General features: G+C 35.4%; 1 protein-coding gene across 3 annotated transcripts in view; it reads left to right on the top strand.

The window, feature by feature from the left end:
- Positions 1–25,287, top strand: part of LOC125672405 (piwi-like protein 1) — a 77,084-nt gene that overhangs the window by 38,258 nt on the left and 13,539 nt on the right. For all 3 annotated transcript variants that reach the window (XM_056161827.1, XM_056161829.1, XM_056161828.1), the window contains exons 11-19: positions 3,480–3,558; positions 7,629–7,730; positions 11,778–11,918; positions 12,050–12,355; positions 12,636–12,731; positions 12,854–12,970; positions 13,924–14,118; positions 20,471–20,656; positions 24,528–24,595. In XM_056161827.1, the coding sequence (XP_056017802.1) occupies positions 3,480–3,558; positions 7,629–7,730; positions 11,778–11,918; positions 12,050–12,355; positions 12,636–12,731; positions 12,854–12,970; positions 13,924–14,118; positions 20,471–20,656; positions 24,528–24,595 (1,290 nt within the window). The remainder of the gene's footprint in view (positions 1–3,479; positions 3,559–7,628; positions 7,731–11,777; positions 11,919–12,049; positions 12,356–12,635; positions 12,732–12,853; positions 12,971–13,923; positions 14,119–20,470; positions 20,657–24,527; positions 24,596–25,287) is intronic.

Genomic DNA, 25,287 nt, shown 5'->3' with positions numbered 1-25,287 from the left:
TTTTTTATGGAGTGTGCCCCTTTAACGTAATAAAATTGCTGTTATGAACAGTTTTCCTGACTTTTTTTCTAAATGCCTTGAGATATTGAACTAATTTTTTGTATACAGATGTATATTGATGTGTTACAGATTGAGTTTTGTTCCAGTTCATTGAGTTTTGATGGAATTTTATTTATTATATGGCTGTTAAAACATTTAAAAGATTGTTGTTAAGTTCTTAAATGTACTAAATGCATATAACATACAATCTAAATACCACATTCAATGCTATAATGGAAGGGATTTCTGACATTTGACTTTACTGCAGCTGAGGGCATCTCAAGTTTTTTGTCTCCCCCCCCCCCCCCCCCCCCCCCCCCCCCCCCCCTGTGACGCGAAACTGGACTTAAAAATACCGGTGTCCGTCCATCCATCCCACTTTACTTTGTGGATGCAACTCCTCTGAAACCGCTCAACGAATTTTGTTCAAATTTTGTTGGATTGTTAGTCACCATATGTAGTTGATCATATTGCTCCGCCATTTTGATTCGACAAATTTTACAGGAATTATGGGACTTTAATGAATTTGCATAGGCTTCACTATAGGAACACTTTGTGGATGCAACTCCTCTGAAGCCGCTCAACCGATTTTGTTCAAATTTTGTAGGATTGTTAGTCACCATATGTAGTTGATAATATTGCGCTGTCATTTCGATTCGACAAATTTTACAGGAGTTATGAAACTTTGTTGAATTACACTATAGGAACACATTGTGGACACAACTCAGAAACTGCTTTATGGATTTGTTGACAAATTTTTAAAGAGTTATGGGACTTTGTTTAATTTGTACATGCAACACTATAGGAACACTTTGGATGCAACTCCTCAGAGGCCGATGTACGGATTTTGTTAACATTTTGTAAGATTGTTAGTCACCATATGTAGTTGATCATATTGTACCATCATTGTGGTTCAACAAATTTTACAGAAGTTATGGGACTTTTTTGCTGCGGTGGGGGACATGGTTAGGCGTAGTAATCTTATAGATATTTAAAACGTGATATGGAAACCTTGCATAATTTTGGGGTTACTTACCAATGGCCAGAGCCACAGGCGAAAGTGTTTGAAGTGGTGAGACCAGGTATATCTAGCAAACCAGAGAATTGACTGCACTTCAAGATAAACGAGGTGAAATTAGGAATTGGGACCTTGGAACTTCACCATATTAAAGTGGGGTATTCCAGATTACCATATTTCGAAATATCAGGAGTTTTTAAAATCATTTATATAGGGAATACGGCCAGTACCGTGATAAGCTTCGACATAAGTGGTGTATTTTTACTGTATTTGTAAGTTCATGTGTACAGAAATAAGACATAATGGACAACAGACATTTTATGAATGAAAAACATCCACTGCATATTTTAAAAGAATTCACTTTCTAAGTGATTTTTTATTTGAAATGTATTACAGCTGATTACTTCAACAATTGTCACATTTCTAGATCTGATGGGGTTCCATAACTAGGTAGTGGTCTTGAACAAAAATCATATCCCCCTCATTATTAGATAACATTGAAACAGATAACATTTGTGATATTTGGTTTATTCAAGAACATTTTGCTCACACTAAATCACGGTTTATATAGGTATAATGAAAAGTTTTTTTTATCTACTTCCACAGAATATCAGTGGTATTACCTTTCATTAGGGAGGCATTGTTATAATTTGACCAAACATGCTATCACGTAGATAAGGAGGGCCACACAAAATGAAGATATTTTGTTTATACTGTATTGGTAATATCACGATATAAGACAAATATAGATATTTTCTTGGGAATACAAGAAATTTAGCAATTTGAATGAATTTCAAAACTGTGTAATAATTCCAACAAAAACAGACCCTTGTTTCTTTTTTCCTGTCGCTAACTATATGCACCGGACATTTGTAGACTTTGTTGCTATACATGCTATTTCTTTATTGAAATCTCGTGGGGATCTGGGTTAGAATAGGTCCTGAGTACACCTTGCTTGTCGTAAGAGGCGGCTAAATGGGGGCAGTCCTTTGGATGAGACTGCAAAAACCGAGGTCCCGTGTCACAGTAGGTGTGGCACAATAAAGATCCCTCCCTGCTCAAAGGTCGTAAGCGCCGAGTATAGGCCGAAATTTTGCAGCCCTTCACCGGCAATGGTGACGTCTCCATATGAAAAGTCAAATATTGCTGATATAAATTTTTTCATCCATGTTTTTAAAGGAAGTCAGCCATTATGACGATGTAGAGTATTACTTTAATAGTAAATCTGAAACCAAGCGATATAATTGCCTGTTTGACCTACTCAATACCTCCTAAACTGTTTAAGGTAGGGCTTTCATATTTTGATTATAAATTTCTTATGGGAAGACCTTACATTTGATACCATGATCATTTACCTTTTCACCTTGTATTGTGGTTATGTTGGGGCTAGGTTTGGCCACAGTATTTGTCTAAAGGTTTTCATGCGAACAAAGATTTTTAAAAATTCTAAAGTTAAAAATACATTAGCTGAACAACAGCAGGGCCAAGGTGACTCAGGTGAGCAATGTGGCCCATGGAGCCTCTAATGTTACAAATACATGTTTATGAACTGCAACACTTCATACCTGCATACCTCATGAAGCGCAGATTTTGGATATACCAAATCTGTGGTATGTGACAATGTATAATTTTCTCCATTTTAAAGGGGAGAGGTGGTTGTTCCTGTACCCTTTAATCCACCATTTGTGTGGATGTATTGTGCACTCCTTTAGCAGTGCCCTATAATTTTAGGTCACTTGAGACACTTTCTGTTCTTCATCATGCATCGGTTGTAATTATTTGAACATTTCTATCTTCTCTTGAAAGGCTGAACCAATTCTAATGAATTTTAGTGTAAAACATCTATGGGTAAATGGGAACAAAAATATGAAAATTTCATGGACCTTGGCTCCCTGAGGAGTGGGGCAAAAATTATCAAAATGAATGCAATCTTCAAAAATGTTTTCTTCACTCCTGGACATCAAGCAGTCAAACTATTTGCAATATTGTAATAATCAACGGCCCGTTTTACCAATGTTTTGAAATTCAGGACACCTGGGTTTTAGATTCAGGCCCCAGGGTGGGCTAAGTTGGTCATATATTGAGAATGCATTACATCTTGGAAAAGCTTCTTCTTGACATCAAGTAGACAAAATGTCTACTAAAATTGGTAGATTTATGACTCAGGATTGAGGTTCTATTATTATTACATGGGTAAGTAAGCATGGAGTTTTCTACTTAATATTCCTAAAGTAGGAGTTTTGAGCCCTATGGCAAATTGCCTATAATGATATGTTAGAAATTTTTGTGTATTAATGATTTTTAAAATTTCCTGCACACGAGTCATGAGATTTGAAAAATGTGATGCATTGTACTCAGATTAAGCCCACGGGCTTCTTAATAGTGCAAAATTTTATATGCTCTTTTTTCCCCTCTTTTCCAGAAATTCTTATCACAAAGAGATAACTGACCAAGAGCAACCTCTGCTGTTACACAGACCAAAGAAGAAGCAACTTCCTGGTGTAAGTAATATGTATTTCTTTATGGAGTAGGTTTAGATGGGTATCGCCAAAAATTTTGTATTGCAATACAGTGGAACCCCGTTATTACGTTTTCCATTTTGTCACGATAAAATAACGTAATACCGGGGACAACGTAATAAACGTTCCCAGTGAAATCCGTTAAATATATCGTTTGGAAATTGTATATCGTCCGTTGGTACTCCGTGAAGGGGTGTGTGAATATATCTTTACTGTTTCTTTGTTTAAAAGACTATGACACTTTGTTTTATTTACATCTTATCTTTAATGTCCGTAATTCTTCATGTTCTTATCCCTTTTCTTTATTTCTGGTGTAGGATACATAAGGATGTTTTGATAAACGTTGCTTTTCTGCATTCGTTTGGACCGCCATTTTGTTCAACTTTAAAACAATGCGTTCATGTAAATTTCTCTCAATAACTCGTTCCGGTTCGTATTCAACATTCGTATTAAAAAAAATAACAAAACATCGTTTTTATTAAGTTCGGTAATTACACAATACACAACGCAATAAAAAAAATCCCACCCAAAAAACAACAAAACTATAGACACAAAACGCACACAATACCCAACACTTACACAATTTTCTCACCAACGATAAACACGAAGAACAATTTAAGCGCAATCCACATAAAAAAATATAATGATGCACGAAGATTTCATTTACAACGCTAAATCATGGCACTAAAATCACGTGCGCATCAGGGGATTTTAGAATATTCACTGAGGTAAATGCCGTGCACGAATCGGCCGATAACACAGGACAGTTTGATTGGTGTATGTATGGACAAGATTTACGAACACCCAAGCTGCATGTCCAAACAACGGACAATTTTTTAATTGAACACCTTTAGTCACCTATGTCCAAGAACTTACCCAAGCGGTTTTAACATTGCTACGATAAATCTTGTCTTTCATGTTTGGTACCAAAGCTGTCCGTAAATAGAGTTTTAATAGCGAAGGTAATCACACTATGCTGAGCACACAGGTATTTGAGAAATTATTTCTTTGATTATCAAAATATGAAAAATGAAGTAAATTTCATAGAGTACAATTTCTAAATAAATATTATTTAATTGTTTATCACTGGCTTCGTTACGGGGTATTCACCTGTATTGATGTCGCTAGATCTATCGAAGCGTGATCAGTCAAGCGTCTCTAATCCCCAAACAGACCAGGAAATTTACGTGGTGACTGCCTCAGGCAGTCAAGGTGTGAATGGCTTATTATTTTGAGAATCACTATTGAATAATTAGGGGTTTATTACGTTTTCGTCGGAATTTTTACAACGTAATACCGAGTCCCGGCATCTTAGGACAACGTAATAACGAGGTCTATTTTATATAGGTTTGTTAAGAAATGGTTTTGTGTTTTGAAATTCCAACGTAATATGCGGACTAACGTATTAAAGGGGGAACGTAATAACGGGGTTCCACTGTATAACATGAAATTTTCAGGGGTTAAAAGTTCTTCAAGCCTGAAGTCCTGGACTTGCAAATTCTATATTCGGACTCGGCAATTGAAAGTGCCAGAAGTCGGAGAGACTTGCCTATTGTATAAATAATTGATGAATGAAAATAAAAAAGACTGCATTTCAGAGTAAAATATCTTATCAAGATAAAGTTCGTAACTATATTTTTTGTTTTCTTGCATGCGACCTGTCGAGATAGATCGCTAAAGATGCCAATTCGAATAAAAAGATTGAAAATTTAGATACTGGTTTTTATTTAGTCATTTTATGATGTAATATAAGAATGATAACAAATTTCTGAATTCAACCTGGACTTGGATATTTCCCTGTGGAACTTGGCAAAAATTGGCCCCTCAAGTCTCGCATGTGAAAAAAAATGTTCAGCCCCCTGATTTTTTCACAATATTGCATTATATTTTAAGACATTCTGTTTTTCCCTAAATCTGTTATTTTCATTACTGTTTTGGTGTTAAAGCACAGAAAACGCCACATTCAGTTTATTTTAAACTTTTATTTTGTTAAAGTAACTGTAACTAGACATTTATTGCAAAGCAATAAGAAGGTCTTCCGTTTTCTATGACAACTTGATCCCAATTTTGACAAACTACAAGTTTCGAGTGTTTTATCATTTATCTCGTATTTTCAACACTTTATCTGGACAAGAAATGACGGAGATCCACATTGCCATAATACCTTCATACACAATCACAGATTTATCTATATAAGTTTTAAATCTCTAGTTTTCTCATCATTCGAAAAATAAGCAATTAATGGCTAATTTGGTCAACACAATATTTCACGACCGGAAGTGATTTTCATTTCAACAGTCTGAACTCTTCTTCCTCTAAACAGTGTCTACAACATATTTAAGAATTTTATCTATATGCACCAATGTGACACAAAAACCAAGTGAGACTAAATAAGAAAAACTGGAATTCGTCAAATTTTTCACAACTCCCTGTGTAGACTGAAAGTGACGGACAAACAACTTTCGTCCGATTTCTAATGAGATAAGATCTTGACTGGGATAATTCAATTAATGAAGAACAACTGTACATGAAAGTAAGAAGCATCTAAATTCTTAAAAATAGAGCAATAAACAAGTAAGAGATATGATTTAACAATTTTGAATAACTCCTTGTTTTCTTTCATTCACTTCCGGTATCTCAGAAATCCATTGAGTGTGCAGGAAACTTGCCTGAAAGTTTCAATGAAAAGTACTAAGTCTTTGGACAACTTCCAGTTTCTAACAATCAACTTCCGATGGAAATGATAAGACTTAAAACATTCTATTAGACAATGAGATGAGCATTAAAAATGAAAAAATTATAAATTTCATATATTTAAGCTACTTCCGGTGGACGACGGAAGTGACGTCACAGCAACAAAATTGAAACATATGTCCCATCTACAAGTCACCATCTAACATCACTGAAAAGACTCAATCTTTAACTGTTTATGAGAAAATGCCTTGACAAAATCTCTTAGAAAACGGAAATCGGACATATTTCACAAACGGAAGTGAATTTAGAAAAAAATATTTGACATTTCTCTAGGGAGGGATAATGTCAATAAGATATGTAAAAATCATATCGAAGACTTCATTTATAAGTGAGAAATATGAGGACAAAGAAAGAACAAATTTTCAACGTTTTTCTTAATAAACCGGAATTGTTGTTTTACCGTCCGGTGAGTATCATGTTTTCTGAAACTACGAAAAAGACCTTATTTTACCCTGCAAGTTTTGTTTAAAACGCATAATTTTGAAATTTGACGTTTTGTTTCTTCACTTTCGGTGACGACCGGAAGTGACGGCAGAAAAAATGACATGCGTATGTTACACCTACAAGTTGAGATCTATCATCCCTGAAAGTTTCAAGACTCAATCTTAAACCGTCTATGAGAAAACGCCTTGACAAAATATCTTTTAAAAAATGGAAATCTGACATATTTCTCAAACGGAAGTGAATTTCGAGAGAAAAATTCGACAGGTCTCTAGAGGGGGATAATTAATGTAAATAAGATATGTGAAAATCATATCAAACACTTGATTTATAAGCGAGATATAGGCCAATCCGACAGCATGAGTTATCTTTCCTTGATCCAGAATGTAGTGCGCTTGCATAACAGTAGTTTAAGACTTCCGGGTAGTTTATTCGAGAAGCGTCATTATCGACAGTGCAAAATGTCACATAGATAATGCTGTATAATTTTACAGCAATCACGCTAACAAATATGATAACGTTAATAAAAAGAATCGCATTGTTTATGTTTCCTTCATACACATGAAAATAACCAACTCTGCATGTAAAAATAATAGAAAATTAATTATGTAGATAGAGATTTATAATTTGTTAAGTGTAAAACCACATGATTTATCAACAGGAATCAAACTGGTGCAGACAGATGGGTACTCAGTGTAACAAACCTTTATAATTATTTCAAGGTCAAAGTATAAAACAATGAAGTAGGAGCAATATTTAAAGGTTTAGATATTTACACTTTTAATGAAGCTTGTAGCAGTATTTCAGAACTCTTTACTGAATTGTTTCAATAACACCCCCCTCCTTTTTTTTTTCAGGGCAAAGTTCCTGAGAAGAGTGAAGCCATTTGTCTGATTCCAGAATTTTGTTATATGACTGGTCTGACAGATGAATTGAGACAAGATTTCAGGGTTATGAAGGTATGATCACTATCAGGTACGCACTTAATCTCACTGCTTTTACTTGTAATGTGCCACGCTTTTCACTGGTATTAAACTGATGATAGTAACGATCGTTCCCAAGATGGTGGAAGGAAATTCCGGAAAGACCACGTTTACTTATTATATCTATTTGTATTGTTTATTTGCGAATGATATGTAGGTAAGAAATATCATACACTAGCAACAATTACGATCAGGTGTTACTTTTTCTTTTATACGGCTCATATGAACAGAAAATTCATCGTTGAAAAAACAGCGAGGATGATAGTAACGGAAATGAATGATGATAGTAACGTAAGAACTTTCGTTACTATCATCCTCGCTGTTTTTTCAACGACGAATTTTCAGTTTAATAGCAGTGCTTTTGAAGAAGAGGGACATACTGTTTTCCATATTGTCAGTCAATTGATAGAGATGATAAAGTGTCATTGATTATTAAAGAATCATTTTAAGCTTCTGTCATAGATGGGTCATATTATGGTATGGTGCAGAGCATCTTTCTGTCAACACAGCTAGATAAAACAGTAGCTATTGTCATTAAGTTTTGTACATATTCCCAATGATGAGAGGAAGAAGCCTGTAGTCTTTTCAAGGTCATAGATCAAGACCAACCTTGCATGGGTAAGGTTTTAAGCTCAAAACGAAGTAAGAATGCTAATAAGGTAATCAAACTGGATACACTTATTCAATGTGATACAGGGGTTTTATTTTGGTATGATGCCATGTTTCTGTGTGTCTGTCTGTTCATCCATCAGCACCTTATAAGGAAAAGATGAAAAGAATACTTATTTAATAAGACTGATATTCAAACCTGGTATACATATTTACCATGGTGAGATGAATGATGCCCATCATTTCTGAGGGGCCTCCGTGGCCGAGTGGTTAAAGCATCACGCTCAAAATCACACGGCCTCTCACCTCTGTCGGTGCGGGTTTGAATCCCGCTCGTGCCAGCAAGTGAGAAAGTTACCCAGTTTACTTTCGGAAGGTCGGTGGTCTCTTCCCAGGTACATTGTATCTGGGTTCTCTCTTCCACCAATAAAAACTGGACGCCACCATATTTAACTGAAAAATTGTTGAGTGTGGCGGAAAACATCAATCAATCTGAGAATCAAGGCAGAGTTCCTGAAACGCGCTGGTCCACTGGGTATTCCCGGTAGATTTTGAGCAAGTCTGGTAAAAATCTTAAAGTCTATAATTCTGTCAGTCATGTGATGCTTTTTGGTTTTTTTTTTCTTTTCTTTTGGTTTTGTGTGTGTGTACCATTTAAAAAAGTTGTATGAAAATATTAAAGAAAACCTATCAAAATTATTTCTTTGTAACTGATCATCAGCATCATTTTAAAAAATCATAAATTATGATGAACAGTAAATTGTTTTTATGAATATGTTGTTTTTTTTATAAATCTGGAATGAATGGTTCTTTTTTGTGCCCCTGAGATCGAAGATCATGGGACATATTGGTTTTTGTCTGTCATTCTGTAATTCTGTCTGAAACTTTAACCTTGCTAATAACTTTTGAACAGTAAGTGCTAGAGCTTTGAAATTTCACATGAGTATTCCTTGTGACAAGACCTTTACATGGGTACCAACAGTTTTGACCCTGTGACCTTGACCTTTGAGTTTGACCTACTTTTATAAACTTAAACCTTGCTGATAACTTTTGAACACTGAATGCTAGAGCTTTGATGTTTCACATGAGTATTCGTTGTGACAAGACCTTTCCGTGGGTACTAATATTATTGACCTTGTGATGTTGACCTTGGAGTTTGACCTACTTTTTAAAAAATTGACATTGGTCATAACTTCTAAATGATAACTATTAGAGCTTTCATATTGGACATGAGCATTTCCTGTGACAATCTTTCTACTGGTACCAAGATATTTGTCCTTGTGACCCTGGCCATCTTCAGAATTGGCCATTACCGGGGACGTTTGTGTTTCACAAACACATCTTGTTTTTTGATTTTATTTCATTAATTTTTTTATATAATTTTTTTTAATTATTTTTGACACACTGAAATTAAATTCCCGTTTCACAACATGCAGCATATCATAATTGACAGATATTGCGGATTCATGGAATACCTGAAGTTAAACCAAAAGACCAAGAACAAACTGTAGATGAACGTTAGGGGAGTGTGAAGAACCACAGAGCGAAACTACTTGAATCAGGAGAATCTCGCTGGGATGACATGACTTACGTCTATTAGATGACAATGAATCTGACGATAAATAGACTGTGGACAGTCAGCAGCAACGACAATTTAAATTCAACAAGATGTTGAAATTGAATTGGAATACATATTATTTAACTCGATATAATTCTTTGTATTGACCTTATTTTTCTTTCAAATTTTTTATGGTATGTATTATGTCCTGAGAATTTCCCAAATGTCTGGTGAATTTTGAGCATTTACCAGACTTTTATCAGGTTCAGGAACTCTGTCAAGGTCTTACTTTCTTGGGTTTTCATGGAGAAAAGGAGTAGTAATAGGGCTAGGATCAGCCATGTTCCCCATGGTGTTGGTGCCAAGTAATGTTTGGCTTCTCTATTCAAGTGAAGTGAAATAGACATCCATATTTTGCCACATGTGTGTTGCTCTTGTTTGTTTAATGATCATAAATTTGTAGGCTGGTTTTACATTACTAGTATATGACCATGCATACAGCAACCAATAACTATTGCTGTATGCAATAACTAGAGATCTATTTTTCCAGTGATCATGCACTTTAACTTTCTACCATGCATACAGCAATTGTTGTTTAACATATGACTTGGGGGAAACTTTTACTAATTGGTTATCAAACCTTAAAGGCAAAATGATTATCATTAGTAAGTGACCCCTGTTGGTTTTTGGGTCAAGAGAAACATGGATTCCTGTATGTGAGAACGAGGCTTATATGTTTCACAAACATGTCTTGTTTAAATAGTGATGATACATGATATTAAATGTTGCAGACAGCTGGCAGGCACTTCATAAAACTATTCATTATACACCCCCTGCAAATGAAGTTTTAGTAGGGGTGGGGGGTGGGGTATCCTTTCCATAGCCTTAGCATAAAAATGTATAATGGCCAAAAAATCACGAAGTTCTACTTTCATTTTATCTAATTGTTTAGATCCTTAAAAAGGTAACAAGCACAGGAGTTTCATGAAAATATTTTTCTGGATTTCCGTACCCATCAAAATTTGGCTGGTATAGGTTCTGCTTAATATAGGCATGCACATAGTCTAGGCATCAAAAGAAAGAGAAAAGTTGAGAGAAGGCGACAAAAGAAATGGAAAGTAGTATGTTGACGAAGAAAAATTCCACCCTGTCAGAATGGTACAAAAAATTGTTTTGTGCATAAATCGGAGTGAAACTCACTGTCACATTTAGGCAATAAAAGATCGACCCCAATGCTCATTCTGTAGAATTTTCGTAATGCAGAGTATGTAATAATACAGAGGTTCAAAATGTGTACACTCTTTATTAACCATATAGAAATGTGCCCCTAATATTTTTATCATGATTGGGCAATTTTTCTTCATATTACAGGTGTTTTGGTTTTTTTTAAACTCTTAATGACTTTTGTCAGTTTGTTTTAAATTTTTAATGACATGTTCTCTCACAGACTACTGCAAAAGTTTAGTAGAGGGAACAATGAAATGTCTTGTCTGTTGGCATGGTTTTGCATGGACATTTTCCAAGCGACCAGTACATGGATTTTCTTAAAAATTTGTACACTCTTTATTACACCATGATTATTGTTGAATATTAACATCAAAGGAAGTTAGTATATCCTGTACCTTGTTTTAAAGTAAATCATGAATAATATTGAAGTAAATCGTGATTAATATTGAAGCTCATGTCTTTCTGGTCTTTATACATTTCAAATATGCCCCAATATGGATGAGTCCTGTAGGGGATATAAATCCTGTTAGGACAGGTCTAGTGTCATCTGATACTCAATGTAAATAATGTCACCCCATTCAGGAATGCATCATATCAATCTGGTTAATATGCATATGTATTTCATTTAGGACCTTGCCTCTCATACTCGAGTGACACCAGAACAAAGATCAGCCACCATGAAGAAGTTTATAAATGCTGTGAATAGCAATCCAGAAGCCAAAAAGGAGCTGACAAACTGGGGACTCAGCTTTGCTGAAAATGCAATTAATGTATGTGCTCAGGACTTAATGTTTTTTGTAAATTATGAATAACCAAAGATATGTGGAAGTCATTCAAAATTCAGTTTTATGATTTACAATTGATAAAACTCTTTATGTACACATTTGATTATGTATTGTAGATAAATGGTAGACTGGCTCCGCAAGAAAAGATAATTTTTGGCAATAATTACACATGTATGGCTGGACCTCAAGCTGACTGGAGCAGGGACGCTACCCGTAGCAAAGTCCTTACTTCAGTGGATCTGAGGAATTGGGTAGTGTTTTTTGTCAAGAGGGACACCAGCAAAGCTACAGAATTTATCAACATGATGCAGAATGTCTGTAAACAGATGGGCATTCAGTGTAACAAACCCAAACATTGTGAACTCGGTGATGATCGTGTGGACACTTTAACCAGATATCTCAGAGACAGCATCAATCCATCGGTACAGTTAAATCGGCTAAAATGGAATTGTGAACAAAGCAGAACTGGCTTGGATTTCGCAGGGGGAAAAACCTCAAACATAAGTTTTCGTATATTTGAGCAGTCAAAATTTGAGCAGTCAAAATTTGAGCAAAATCTCAGACTTAAGTCCAAGTTTTAACTTTAGTTTCTTTCAAGAAATCCAGGCCTGATTGTTGATATCCTTTACATTTTTGATAAAATGCTTGTATCATATCCTTTGGTCGTCTCTTCTATGTTTGATTTTGTGACTTGTTTTAAAGGTTCAGTGTGTGGTGGTCATTTGTCCAACATCCAGAGATGATAAATACTCTGCTATTAAGAAAATCTGCTGTGTTGAAATGCCTGTCCCATCTCAGGTACACTTATTATTTTGGTGACATAAAGAAAATATTGTTCAAAACCCGTCTTTATAATATATGTGGTTAAGATATAATGTACAGTTCCAGGTTGTAAATAAAATGTACTTTCTGTATCAAAGGTTATCATTGCCAAAACCATCGCTAAGCCAGACAAACTAAGGAGTGTAACACAGAAAATTGCGCTGCAAATAAATTGCAAACTTGGAGGTGAACTGTGGGGATTGGATATTCCAATGGTATTTGAATTTCAAATTGCATTGTTTTTTTATTAAAGAGAAATGGTTAAAGAGGCACTACGGCTCAAAATCATCTAAATCAGTTTGCGTTATGTTAATATATATGTATATCATTAGAGGGGTAAAAACTAGGTAATGACACAAGATTTGAAACATTAATTGGTATTAATTCCTTGGCAAGTACTTTTTAAAAATCTTCTGAACTCATTTAACTTGGTTGATAAGTTTACGTTTGTGTCGCATGTGTTTTTATGTACATGAATTGATAGTAGGTTGAAGGCGAGAATGCATTACGTTATGTGAACTTACGAAATAGATGATGAAAGTTACTAATAAAGCAAACATCAGGAGTCTGAAGGATGTAACATTTGTAATAATGTTTACTTTATCTGCTTTTGTCTACATATCTTTTCAATTATTTAAAGTCTGAATTTTGTTAATAACACTATTAAAAACCTTTTGCTTTTGAATCTCATAATTTTTGTTAAGTTAATACTTTTAACAATGAAACAATTTTATAAGTGGGGATTCCATGGGAATGCAGAAATTTTTAGGAAGTAGATGGAATTTGGCTAAAATAAAGCTTCTTCCAATTAAGGTGTTACTGCGAAACCTGTCTAATCTGACATGCATTAGAATACAATTTTATTTTTTATACACAGAATAAACAGGGTTATTTTGGGGGGGGGGGGGGGGGGATATTGAAATAATGAATAATTTTCAGTGAATGATACACATTGTGAGATATAATGTATCAATAAACCTGATTATATATCCTCAATATACCTCTTCAAATTACTTCAACCGATATTTTTTGCAAAATACAACGTATTGTCTCTTTAATTAAAAAAAAATTAGAAAATTTTATATTGCATATACAGTATGGTTTATATATATACAAGGATGTAGTTAATTCAATTTCTTTCACATCATATTTTGTAATGCACTTGTAGAGCAATCTGATGGTGGTTGGAATTGATGTGTATCATGATAAATCACACAATAAGAGGTCTATAGCAGGATTTGTTGCCAGCACAAATAAAATGTGCAGTCGCTGGTACTCCAAAACTGTGCTCCAGATGCCAGGACAGGAGTTGATTGATGGACTCAAGCTTTGTATGACCTCCTCTATCAGGAAATATCATGAGGTACTTTACTGTAACTAAACAAGAGTTTTAAAGTGAAAATAGATTGTCTTTAGCTTTGCAGATTCAGATTTTGGGTCACCAGAGTAAACTCAGGTGACTCATTGCATTTGGTTGTCGTGCGTTAACAATTGAACATTTTGAACTTCTTGATAACTACTATTCCAATTCTATTCCAGTTCTTTTGAAATTTGGTATGAAGCATCTTTGGGACAAGGGGGACATAAATTTTAAATTTCAGGAGTCCTGCACCCCTGGGGCCTTAGAGCTATTCCAGAAATAAATACATGGGGGGTAGGGAGGCACCTTTTGTATATACCAAGCACCCATAAAAAAAATTTAAAAATTGCCCCATGACCCATCAAATTAATAAAACTCATTTTACAATGACCCATCTAATTTAAAAAAAACCTAACCAGACCCACCACAAAAATATTTTAAAAAATGAAAACATTACAAATCTCGCGAGGTTTTCGGGACAAACATTCTAGTAGCGAGCTAGCGCGAAGTGCTGGCTCGTACTGCGAGCTCTAATGACTAGAGCGCAGGAAATAATCCGAGCTAAATCTCAACCTCTAACAAGGAAAATTTTTTGACGCCAATCCCAGAAGTCCCTTGTCAAAAATGGCTGAGATCTCGCCAAGTCACACCTTGGAATATGATTGTGAACTTACACGGAATATCATCCTAATCTTGTGGCCTCCTAGCTCCAAAATTTAGTGCACCATTAGGCGAAATGTTTAACGGAGTGCAATGTTTATGAAAGGCAGGCTAAGATGATGTGTGACGTCATGTCTACGTTTTGACGTACGTCATAATAAGGCAGACAGTGGCTGATCTAAATACGTACTTGTTAAAAGTCATACTACCGGGACATTATTATTACGTGAACATTAGGCATACGTAATCGATTAAAATACTAAATTCTCAATAGGAATTTATTATTCTAGCAACAAAAAAAAAAAAGAAGGGAGACTTAACTTCTTAAAAATTGTTAGAATATGTGAAGGATCACAGGTACTGAATTAGTGCTATTTAAAAAATTACAAAAAATCAATCAAGATTGAACACATTTTTTTAACGTCTTTGGTTTTTTTCCCGCAACTAAAAATAACAAGCGCTTCAATCCATTTCCTTTTAACATGTCCGGTAATGCAAACCACGATGACAACCCCAACCCTCCACTCCCTCACGATAACCAACCCCATGCCACTTGCTAAATAAATTAACGACTGAAAAATCCTTAATTAATTCTAGTTTTGTAAATTGATCTTAATTAATGTATCCTCACAACAACAGCATTCCAGGAGAGGGGCTGAAATCAATGATGTTGCAATTTTATTCAATGATTATATGTGAATGCTGAAATACATGTATTTCTTCATTGTGTTACAACTAGGATTATGTACAATATTATAAAACTTGTTCTAATTTTCTCTTTTGGAACATACCATTGCTACAAGGGAATACGCAAGTTCCGAGTTACCCAAAAGTTATTTCCCTTTGTCGAACTCTTTCGCATTTTATGACGTATGGTGGGTACACAATGTATACATTATATCGTAGACTGGCACTGTACATAACGATTACGTAATGCAGTCTTCACGAAAAACTTTGTGAAGCACAGGCCCTTCGGGCCTCCCAGTATAATAATTTTGCAAGCCCGAACAATATTTTAATGGCCCAAAATATTTTATCTAATTTGACCCCTTGTCATTTGCAAGGTGTTGCATGCTGAGTCTACACTATAGATACATGTATGTTCTACTGTAGGAAAATACACAACTGACATTAAAAGGATTACATATCTTATTTTTCAAAATATTAATCTCGCAGATGACATCTGCTTTGTTTTGTAATCACCACGTACAAAACATTTTGTTTTCTCAAGAATTAAATTTTAGCAAAGGCCCACCCTTGGTCCAATGGGGCATGGCTTTTCGTTCTCTTTTCTCTTTGGCTTGTGTGACCGTTTTTTTTATTATTTGGATCTGATGGTTGTGCTAAATACGCTTGTGAGGTTTTGAATTTCACGGACGAGCCCCCTCCCTACATGGGCACTGGAAGGTAATGTAAATATATAGTATGTGCATGTATTTTTTATACATGCACATACTATATATTTACATTAACTTCCAGTGCCCGTGCCTCCCTATACTTCAGAAAAGGCAGCATGGTTGAAAAATGATAGATGCGAATGTCTGAGTCAATCTCACGCTTTATTTGTAATATATACAACACATACAATAAAACATTTACAGGCCCGCCGGACTCCTGGGTTAAATATTTTTAGGATCCCGATTTTACTGGCATCGGGCCACCGGTTAACGTCGAAGACTGGTAATGTAATGAAAGCGTAACTTTTGTTTATATCAATCACTGGTATGCATATTCTGGCCATATCAAGCATAATTTGTTTGAATAAGAATCGTGAAGAATGATGAATAAGATCATCAAATTGGCTATTAAATCATTATTCGTTTCCTCTTCTATTTGAGTGACCCTTTTATCAAAAAAAAGATGGCAATTAACAATATTTGTTTGAGCCATTTTGTTATCCAATATTCATAAACTCACTAAAGTTGCCTTTCCCCTGAGATAGGATGGTCTCAGAAACTCTGGATATCATCTTTTAAGAAATAATACAACGATAGTAATTAGCAAATGTACCCACTGTCATCATATTTTACGTCATAATTTACGGAAGAGTTCGATAAAGGGAAAGAACTGTTGGGGAACTCGGAACTTCCGTATTATCATATGAATTTCATTTTTCTAATTAGATGGGGGGGGGGGGGCATATACATGCCAAATAGTTGAATTTATCAATTTATTTTTAACTTTTCATGATATATTGAAATGCGTTTTGTGTTCAAAGACAGTGCTGTTTAAACATAGTTTTACAAACTTGAAAAGATTGAGAGTAGAAAAAAGGAAAGTAGAGGCTGAGAGCATACAGTTCAGAACAGGTCGTGCATCAAAGGTTAAGCAAGTCACAGTGAAGGGAGCAGAAATAAAATGTATATATAGCATAAAAATATTTAAATCACATTCATGTATACATGTTTTAATGATTTTTAATATAAAACCCTGGGAGAAAATTCATGTAATGAGTATTTTGCAAATAGATATTGTTTAAATTGAACCTGATCAAAGCATGAACATTACAAAATATGTACATATATGAAGCTGCGCTCGCTCAAACTGTAGCACCATCAACATATTAGGTCAATGACGCGGTAATGCCTGTGCGATATTGTATCACAGTAGTTCTGAAGAAACGATGTCACATCAACAATCAAAGGCATCTATGACGGGAATGTTGGAAAGATTGGGAGTCCAAGCGATGCTATTATCATGAAATGGGTATGGATATGTTTTTCCATGAATCGTTCGTCTTCTAATGGAGGCCTCTATATCACCATCACACTGACTGATAAATATAACGCATCGGTACCCTCGCATAAATCAACCAAGGTTTGCCTATTTTTATTAGAAAACGGAATACCTATTGATTCAAAATATTCCCAAAATCGATGCACTGTAAACTGTAATAATCTACAGAACAGAGTTCGCCGCCATCACGTCCCAAGGGACCCTACTAAACGCGCCTCTAATTTGAAGAGTGCCATAATGGAAATAGAAAGTTATGCGCTACAAAGAGCGACAACTCGAATACAGTAAAACTCTGATATAGCGAATTTCTGAAGACCCTCTATAAAAATTTGCTATAAGCATAATTCGCTATACGTTTATAGCGAATTCACAATTCAAATACAACGAATTCGTTATAAAACTGATTTGTTTTAACATGTATACCAGTTATATAAGAAAGCAGCAATCGATATACTTGCGTTTCTATCGTCTTTAAGAGAAATGAAGCCTATATATTTTCGAGAAGACATATTTTTATACAAGAAATATACACATTGATTTATATATAATTTTATCTTGATGGATTATTAAGTCATGCAAGAACATGTCGAGAGAGAAATGTCAACAAAATTTTGCGCCATACATACAAGTACAGTCTATTGCAATTGTCATTTACTTGCTGATTTACACAAATAAAGGAGTGTACGATAAAATAAATGCAATCAAACTTCAAATTTAATTAATGAGAATAGTAAATAATACCGACAATATATTTCCTAAATGTATGTGTAAGTATTGTTTTGCGTTAACGACCTTTTTTGAAAATGTACAAAGAGAAATTTTGTAATAAGTGTGGATCCTTTATGTCAATGGAAAACAATTGTTAAAAATCACAAAGTGTTTAAAATGAAAAAAATAAATTCGTTATAAAAGGTGATTTTTACGTTCATTCTTAATTCAAGGGGAATAGGAATTTACTTCGTTATATCTGTAAATTCGCTATATCCGTGTTCATTATAGACGCGAATTTTTATAAAGAAAATATAAAGAATTTGCCAGGGAAATCGTTTTCACTTCGCTATAGCCGTAATTTCGCTATATCCATGTTCGCTATATCTATATTCGAGTTTTACTGTAGTTCTATGTTATTTCCGATTTCGCAAGCACGTTTTCAATTTTCCTCCGACGTTTTGTAACCAACACGACAAGAGCGACAATAAAAATGAAAACTCCCCCCCCCCCCTTCCCCATTTGATCATTTCTGGAACAGCCCTTAGTTGTAGGGCAAAAATTGACTAATTTTCTTAACTCTTTCACCAATTTCTTACCTTTATATAAATAACACTAGGATGATGGATTTCATGAGAAAATTTAATAGAAATGTTGTGCTTAAAATGTTATAACTTTTGAATGAAATGAGATATGGAACTGAAATTTGGTAAGCCAAAAGAGAACATATTTAGATGGTGTTTCATACTGTTTGCAAGGTCATTACAAATTAACTTGCAGGTAAATGAGGTATGAAAATGCACTCACTAGATAATATTTGAATTTTTTAAAATAAATTTATTCGAAACTTCAACAATTTCCCATACATTTTTATCTGTAAAGTCACAATTCTTTTCAAACAAAATTTCTGTAGAAAAAACTCAGCTAGAAACTATTCAAGGGGAAGCACCTCCATCCTAAATTCTTCACAGCCAAGACCATTCCATAAGATTTAGAGATATACCCCCTCTGATATGTTGTCATTGATTGGAAAGTTAACACACACACCTCTATATATGTATGTGTGTGTGTGTGTATGTATGTATATATATATATATATATATATTTAAAAAATATGAAAAGAAAACACAGAAATCCTCCGTAAAGCTTTAGCGCTTTCATTACATCTTCAGAAGCTTTACAAAAATGTATACATAGCAGTATCATAGTAACAGTGATTATGACGTCAAAGTAAGCGGAACGTTAAATGTCTATAGTCACTCTTTAACAGCTTGATGACGGGATCCTTTGTAAAATTTGACCTCCCCACAAAAAAGGAAAACTTTATCATTAGACACCAAATACAAATTAATAACTACAATAGATATAAGAATTTGAAGTCAAAATCTTAAATTACAATTTTGCTTAACCCCAGTAATTTCAAACACCTTACCACTATCACAGTGCATTAAAAATAGTTTTTGCACGACTGGGTTCACATTAAAATCTCCAAATAAAGTCTATAGCATCTTATGCAGACAACGACAATGTCTTTGACAACATGATGCCACTTGTTTATGTTAGTGAACTTTATTTATAAAAAGACTGGTTCTGGAATTCTGATGTTAGACATACATGTACATGTGTGTCCAACGTTTTCACGGCGATCGTTTCCAGGAAAGAACTTACTTCTGATATTATATACATGTACATACTGCAAGGAAAATATCGGTGATGAGAGCAAAAACGAAATTCCGGATGAAAATGTGACATACAACCAACCTCGAAATTGTATGTGTAAATTTGATAATAATAAAAAAAGATTATACACAGACGCTACTTAAAGTAGACGACGAAATTTTTGTAGACATCGGAAATTGAAATATTCATTCTTGGTCAGCTCAATAAGAAAAAACGTTAACAAAATTCACATATTTTTTTTTTAAATAAAAATCTTCAGTGGACTAAATTCAATCAATTATCTAAATGTTGTAAATTGTGTAATGTAATAAATTCATATTTCTGCTTTCGTAATCGGGATCGAGATGCCAAATGAAGCCTCCGATATGGTCGACATTTCCGATTTCGCTTATTTTGAACTTCGGTTATATTGAAAGAAAAAGATCGGTCCCCAGAATTTCAATATATCCGGAGTAAGCTGTATATATATACTGGCTTAATTTTTCAAAAAAGTATATCTAAAGTATTATACATTATGCTTGCATTAATATGTTACCTTCAGTTTTACATAGAACAAACATCCAAATTCCAGGTGAACCATGTTTTCCCAGAGAAGATTGTAGTTTTCCGTGATGGTGTAGGAGATGGTGATCTCAAGTATATTGATCATGAAGTTCAACAGCTGAAGCAGTGCTTTGGAAATTTTGGAGGAGAGTACAATCCCAAACTGTGTGTAGTCATTGTACAGAAGAGGATCAATGCTAGGATTTTCTTAAGGGTATCGTAATGTATTTTAGCAGTGAGCTAATATCACTACAATGTAAAGATTAACCTGATTCAGAAATCATATAAAGAACTTTCCATATCGAGGAGATGAGAAAATGGTTTTAGAAAATATGGCAGAAACACCAAGCCCGCAAATTTCAAGGATTTGACCATTTTTCAGATTTCAGGACCTTTTCTTTTTATACGCCCGTCGAAGACGGGACGTATTATGGTATGGCGTCGTCCGTCTGTCTGTCCGGACCTTGTGGGCAGGATACAGACTGAACCATAAGCCCTAGGACTTTACAACTTGGTACATTTGATCACCATGATGAGAAGAAGATGCCTATTGTTTTTCAAGGTCAAAGGTCAAGGTCGTAGTATCACTTTTTAGGAAAACCTTGTGGGCAGGATACAAACCGAACCGTAAGCTCCAGGATATTATAACTTGGTATATTTGATCATCATGATGAGAGGAAGGTGCCTATTGTTTTTCAAGGTCAAGGTCGTAGTATCACTTATTAGGAAAACCTTGTGGGCAGGATACAAACCGAACCATAAGCTCCAGGATATTATAACTTGGTATATTTAATCATCATGATGAGAGGAAGGTGCCTATTATTTTTCAAGGTCAAAGGTCAAGGTCGTAGTATCACTTATTAGGAAAACCTTGTGGGCAGGATACAAACCGAACCGTTAGCATATTTATGAAGTAGCGCATTCTAAGGCTATCCCTCTTTATATCTTGATATCCATTTCTACAAGCATAATAATGAATTAGCTCACAGAGGAAAGTGCTAACTTCACTAAAATATGAATCCCACTCAAATATGTTTTCCTTGAGCAAAATCTACGGGCGTATTATGCCACGTTGGCGTTGCTCTTGTTTATTTGGTTATTCCTGAAGCTAAATTGAAAATTTATACATGAATATATCAATGGGTTACCGATGAAATTTGAATTTGAATTCTGTTGACTTATTTTTGAAAGACCTGTCAAACTTTGAACTAAATTAGCAAATACTGAGAGGGACAGGGGTGTGAAAATGAAACACTCCGAGTTTGATCTAAAGTGAGAGAAAGTTATATATTTCCAGGTAGGGTGATGTGTTTTCCTCCCTTTTTGACCAGTTTTCCTCTGATTTCTTAGGAATTCAGTCGCAGAAGGGGAGGGGGGGGGGGGTGTACATGTTTTCTTTCAAAATAAAAAAAGACTGGCCTAATCTCTACTACTGCTGATGTACTCTGGTCACTTTTCGTTTTCATATGGCTGGCTGTTGTCCCGATTGTTATTTCCATGATAGGGTTCTTCTTTCTTTCTTCTTTTTTTTTTATAGCAGGCTTAGTAAACTGATAAACATAAATGGAACAAAATAAGAATTACCTGAATAAATCAAAGAACAATCTATTTTTTAAAAAAAACCATGGACTGGTGATAGTAGTTTTTTTGTCCACCAGGACCAGAGGAACAGTGGTTTTCAAGAATTCTGATGTTGATATTGATAACAGCTTCCTATATTTTTAGGTCAGGTCACCTGAATTCATTCAGGTAACCTATTGCTATCTGTTTTTGTCCGTCGTCGTGCGTTAACATTTGAACATTTTCAGCTTCTTCTCTGAAACCCCTGAACCAATTTCAACCAATTTTGGCATATAGCATCTGTGGGTGGAGGGGAACAAAAATTGTGAAATTTGTGGTCCCTGCCCCCCTGGGGCCTGAGGGGTGGGGCAAAAACCATCAAAATGAGTGTAATTTTAAAAAATCTTCTTCTTTACTCCTGGACATCAAGAAGCCAAACTGGGGGCATAATTATAATGAGCGTTGAGCCCTCTACCAAAATTGTGAAATTCATGGCCCCTGGGGCAGGGGTTCTTGTGTTAGGGTGGGGCTCTATTGGTCATATAGTGAAAATGTAGAAATTCTTTGAAAATCTTCTTCTCTGTCTCTGGGTATTAAGTAGACAAACTAATAGCATGGTAATGATGAGCAAGGATGCCTCTTTGTACACCCCGCAATAAGTTGTGGGGGGGGGGGGGGGGGGGGGGATACTGGAATCGGGTTGTCCGTCTGTAGACGCAATGGTTTCCGGGCTCTAAAGCATTATCCTTTCCACCTACCGTCACCATATCATATATATGGACTACCCATGGGATGAAGATGTTCCCTATCGATTTTGGGGTCCAAAGGTCAAGCACACTGGACATCGAAGTAGCAATATGGTTTCCGGGCTCTAAAGTGTTATCCTTTCCACCTACAGTCACCATATCATACATATGGACTACCCATAAGATGAAAATGTTCCCTATTGATTTTGGGGTCAGAAGGTCAAAGGTCAAGCACACTGGACATTGAAGTAGCAATATGGTTTCCGGGCTCTAAAGCGTTATCCTTTCCACCTACAGTCACCATATCATATATATGGACTACCCATGGGATGGAGATGATCCCAATCGATTTTGGGGTCAAAAGGTCAAAGGTCACGCGCACTGGACATTGAAGTAGCAATATGGTTTCCGGGCTCTAAAGCGTTATCCTTTCCACCTACAGTCACCATATCATACATATGGACTACCCATGGGATGAAAGATGTTCCCTATCGATTTTGGGGTCAAAAGGTCAAAGGTCATGCGCACTGGACATCGAAGTAGCAACACTCAGAAAAGAGGTAGTTTATACCTATTTCCAACACCCTTTGGGAGATTGGGGTAAGCGGGGGGTATTCTTAGTGAGCATTGCTCACAGTTCCTCTTGTTAAAAATTGTGAAATTCATGGCCCCTGGATCAGGGGTTCTGGTGCTAGGGTGGGGCTCTATAAGTCATATAGTGAAAATGCATTATTTCTTTGAAAATCTTCTTCTCTGTCCTTGGGTATTAAGTAGACAAACCAATAGCATGGTTATGATGAGCAAGGATGCCTCTTTCAAAATTGTGAAATTCATGGCCCCTGGGTCAGGGGTTCTGGTATTAGGGTGTGGCCCCATTGATCATATAGTGAAAATGCATTTTATTTCTTTGAAAATCTTCTCCTCTGCTGCTGGGTATTAAGTAGACAAACTAATAGTATGATAATGATGATCAAGGATGCTTCTTTCAAAACTGAAATTTATGGCCCCTGGGTGAGGGGTTCTGGTGCAAAGGCGGGGCTGACCACATAGCTATTCAATGTTTCTTCCATCCAAAAGTAAAATTCTTATATTTAAACACAAACCTAATTCAAACATTGGAAGGTTGTTACATGATACTCAGGTGACCTATAAGGCCCCTGGGCCTCTTGTTGTTCTTGTTTGAGGATTGTTTCATTCTTTATTGCTACATGTACTAAATTGATGTAGAAGGATGAATATTTGAGCAAATCTTCTGATTCTAGCATTGTTTAGAGTAAAGTTTGCAGTTTTTATATCACAATTTCCATTGGGTGAATACAGGCTCAAGATTTGGTAATTATTAAATTCTGCAAGCCCCCTCACTCACCCTCTACCCCATCCCTTGTCGCTTTGCAACTCAGCTGTTTGCCTCTGGCAGCCAGACTAGTCACCAATCAGTAGGACCAGTAAATTATAAAATCTGCTAGTATAATGAAGTGAAAATCATTTAACATCAAAAATATATTTTTCAAAAATCGCTAACCAGTCAGTCCTTTTAAAAGTGGTCATTTTTGAAATTTTTATGGAGAGTGTATAAATCACCAAGTTTCAAGCAATGAAGCAATTAGCTTATAGAAAAACTGATTTTCACTTTTGATTCAGACCATGACTGAATATTTTTAGATTTCAAGGAATGTTGAAGTTTTAGAGACCTGTTGTTGAACATAATAGTTATAAAATGCAGTGCAACTTGACAACTTTTCCCTTCTGAACAATATAGTATTCAATTTTTGTTTTTAGGGTGACAGGGGCTTTGAGAATCCTCCACCTGGAAGCATTGTAGATGACACAATTACAAGGAGAGACAAGTAAGAGTTTTTACTTGTAATTCACAATATGTTGTATTGTAAAATGTTGCATCTTGGGACTAAACTGGAAGGACATGTTTTATTAGTCCCCTACTGGTGGAGCCACAGGAGACAACTAGTTTGTGCTCTGTCCATCTATGTCTGTCACAACTTTGTTTTCTGTGCCCATGAACATGAAACTGTCTTAAACTTTAAGATTGTCTTAAATCAATAAAGTTATACTTAAATCTTAAGACTGGTCTGAGAGGCATGCTACTTCAATTTCAGAGAAATTTGGATGGATGAAAACTACAGTTTAGCAGTCAACGTGCTAACCTACTGAGCTACTCAGCTAGGCGATGGTTTTTTAAATGAATAGACAAATATTGCCGATATTTATATTTTCATTCATGTTTTAAAAGGAGGTCATCCATTATGACAATATAGAATACCTCCTTAAAGTGGATCACAAAAAAATCACTTGGAGTTAAGACTATTATTTTGTCTTAAATTTTAAGACTGCCCTTATGCTGTCCTGATTTTCAAAGACTGCTGTTAAGTTCATACAAAATGGCCACACTGGTTGCATTTCCGAGACAAGTGAAAATGAGAGTGATGTGCGTTGATAAAGACATCTGCCCCAATCTAATTAAAATCAGATCCTAGGATACGCTCACAATCGCTATAATAGGATCTGACATAACCCCATTGGG

The sequence above is a fragment of the Ostrea edulis genome, chromosome 4, assembly GCF_947568905.1.
Source record: "Ostrea edulis chromosome 4, xbOstEdul1.1, whole genome shotgun sequence".
NCBI lineage: Eukaryota > Metazoa > Mollusca > Bivalvia > Ostreida > Ostreidae > Ostrea > Ostrea edulis.
Note: the sequence above shows the minus strand (reverse complement) of the source record. Positions and strands in the feature narration are given on the sequence as shown.